This window comes from Pinus tabuliformis, chromosome 7, assembly GCF_031772625.1.
Source record: "Pinus tabuliformis cultivar Carrire ecotype Pingquan chromosome 7, CPIR1, whole genome shotgun sequence".
Taxonomy (NCBI): domain Eukaryota; kingdom Viridiplantae; phylum Streptophyta; class Pinopsida; order Pinales; family Pinaceae; genus Pinus; species Pinus tabuliformis.
The window spans coordinates 412199615-412201969 of NC_142293.1; the positions used below are offsets into that span (position 1 = coordinate 412199615).

At 40.4% G+C, this 2355-nt stretch overlaps 1 protein-coding gene across 1 annotated transcript; it reads left to right on the top strand.

Annotated features, from left to right (window-relative positions):
* The first annotated feature begins 222 nt into the window (after nucleotides 1–222).
* LOC149247700 (putative leucine-rich repeat receptor-like protein kinase At5g63930) lies at nucleotides 223–1921 on the top strand. Its single transcript, XM_089445047.1, has 2 exons — nucleotides 223–1438; nucleotides 1563–1921. Exons 1-2 carry the CDS (start codon nucleotides 223–225, stop codon nucleotides 1919–1921), a joined length of 1575 nt encoding a protein of 524 aa, XP_089301173.1.
* Nucleotides 1922–2355: the final 434 nt, after the last annotated feature.

The window sequence follows — 2355 nt, forward strand, 5'->3', positions numbered from 1 at the left end:
AAGTATACCCTCTTCCATAGGACAGATGGAGAACCTTACTAATCTTGTGCTCGCGGACAATAATATCTGCGGCGTCATTCCTGCTGAAATAGGAGACTTGAGAAAACTGGGAAAACTGGAACGATTCCTCCAGAAATAGGAAATTTAATTAATTTAGAGGTTTTAAATCTCAGCGCAAACTCGTTGGAAGGCAGCATACCGGCAGCAGTTGGTCACCTTCAGATGCTGGAGAAATTAGATTTGAGCGTAAACGCACTGACAGGAAGGATCCCTGGTTCATTGGGGAATTGCGGACAATTAGGCGAGCTATACCTGGCTAGAAATAAACTGAGCATGACCATTCCTTTGGAGTTGGCAATGCTAGCAGACACTCTCATATATGGGTTAGATCTAAGCTGGAACAATCTTTCAGGATCTCTTCCTCCTCAGATTGGAAGCTTGACGTTACTTGAATCCTTGGACGTCTCCCATAACCAGCTCTCCGGTCAGATTCCTCAGTCTTTCCTAGACATGAGGAGCCTGGATCATTTCAATTTCTCTTTCAACCTTTTTACAGGGAGCATTCCTTCATTGAGGAAATTTTTACAAGGTCCGCAGAATGCATTTGAGGGAAATCTAGGTCTCTGTGGACCTCCGACAACCAAGAATTGTTCCGATGCAGAAGTTGCACGTAATAAGAAAACAATAAGCTCGGTGGCAGTGGCGGGGATTACCATCGCCTGTTTTGGGACCATAATCATTTTCAGCCTTGCGCTGATGTACATGATAAAAATATCAAGGTCGAGGAAGGAACGACAGAACAATGAAGATGCTACAGTGGGTATTAATTCGGCAGATGGGCGAGGTATAATCAAATACAGAGATATAGTAGAAGCTACTGAGAACTTCAGCGATGATTACGTCATCGGCTCTGGCACATCCGGGATGGTGTACAAGGTAGTTATTCCAGGACGAGACAAAATCCTTGCGGCCAAGTGCTTAAAAGTAGCAAATCATCGCATCGACGATAATGGATATCGCAGTCTGAGGCACGAGATCGAATCCTTGAAGCACGCCCGTCACAGAAACATCCTGCGTCATCGGGACCTGATAACAGAGCATGATGGAACGAATGAGGTAATAGTTCTTTTGTGTGACTACATGGTCAATGGATCGTTGTGGGAATATCTGGGCGGAGCATCGAAACGTCCTAATCAGAGGCTGGACTGGAGGACTCGGTATAACATTGCAGTGGGCGTGGCAGAGGGACTCAAATATCTACACCACGACTGCGAACCTCCAATAATTCACTGCGACATAAAGTCTGCCAACATATTGCTGGATGATGAATATGTAGCACACATCGCAGATTTTGGACTTGCCAGGCTACTGAAAAACCCATCAGTGGATTCTGAATCAAGTTCTCTTTTCGGAGGGACTCTTGGCTACATTGCGCCCGGTACTAAATCTCCATTTGTTTTCTGTTTACAAAGCTAAATGCATTATTGTTATTATTATGTTAGTAAATCATATTCCATTTGATGCGAATAGTCATAAACTCCGAAGATTAATGTTTTGTGCAGAATGTGGGTATGGAGTGAAAGCATCGACAAAGCAAGACGTGTATAGCTTCGGAGTGGTGTTATTTGAGATGGTAAGCGGAAAGCCTCCAGCGGTAGAAGAGGACGATGAAGAATTTGTGCATATCACTGCATGGGCTGCGAAGATGGCGCAGGAAGGGAGGATTGATGAAATAATTGACGAGGATTTGAGACGTAGCAGTGATTATAATAACGTGAAGGATGAAATAGTGAAGATAATGGAGATTGCCACGCTTTGTAGTCGATCTGCTCCCAATCTGAGGCCGCCGATGAACGTAGTTGTTGACATGCTTAATTGTCTAAAATCTGATCAGGTGGCTGTCTCTTCTCCGTTCCCATAGAAAGCCGGGGTTTTGTTTTGTTTTGTTTTTTTAAATGATGATAGGTGTAGGATTGTTTATTTTGGAAAAGGATTTTCAAAACATTTAATTAGGATTTAAATTTTTCAATTTATAAATAAATAAAATGTGGAGATTTATTTTTAAAGTAATTATATTTTGTAATTAATGATATGAGTTAGTTTTATTGGAAAAGAGTGATAGTTGATTTGTTGGACATGTGTTATTGATAATTAATGTTGCAACAATGTCTATTTATATATTAATAATTTTCATTGTAAAGTTGAGGACCAATTTTCATGGTTAAGAATCTTGTTACATATTTTTTTAACTGTATATTTTTAATTATTTTTTTAATTTTAATAAGAGACATGTATGATGAAGGAAGTGCATGCTTATCTGGAATTGATGTCTATCACATGCATTAATGTAACATT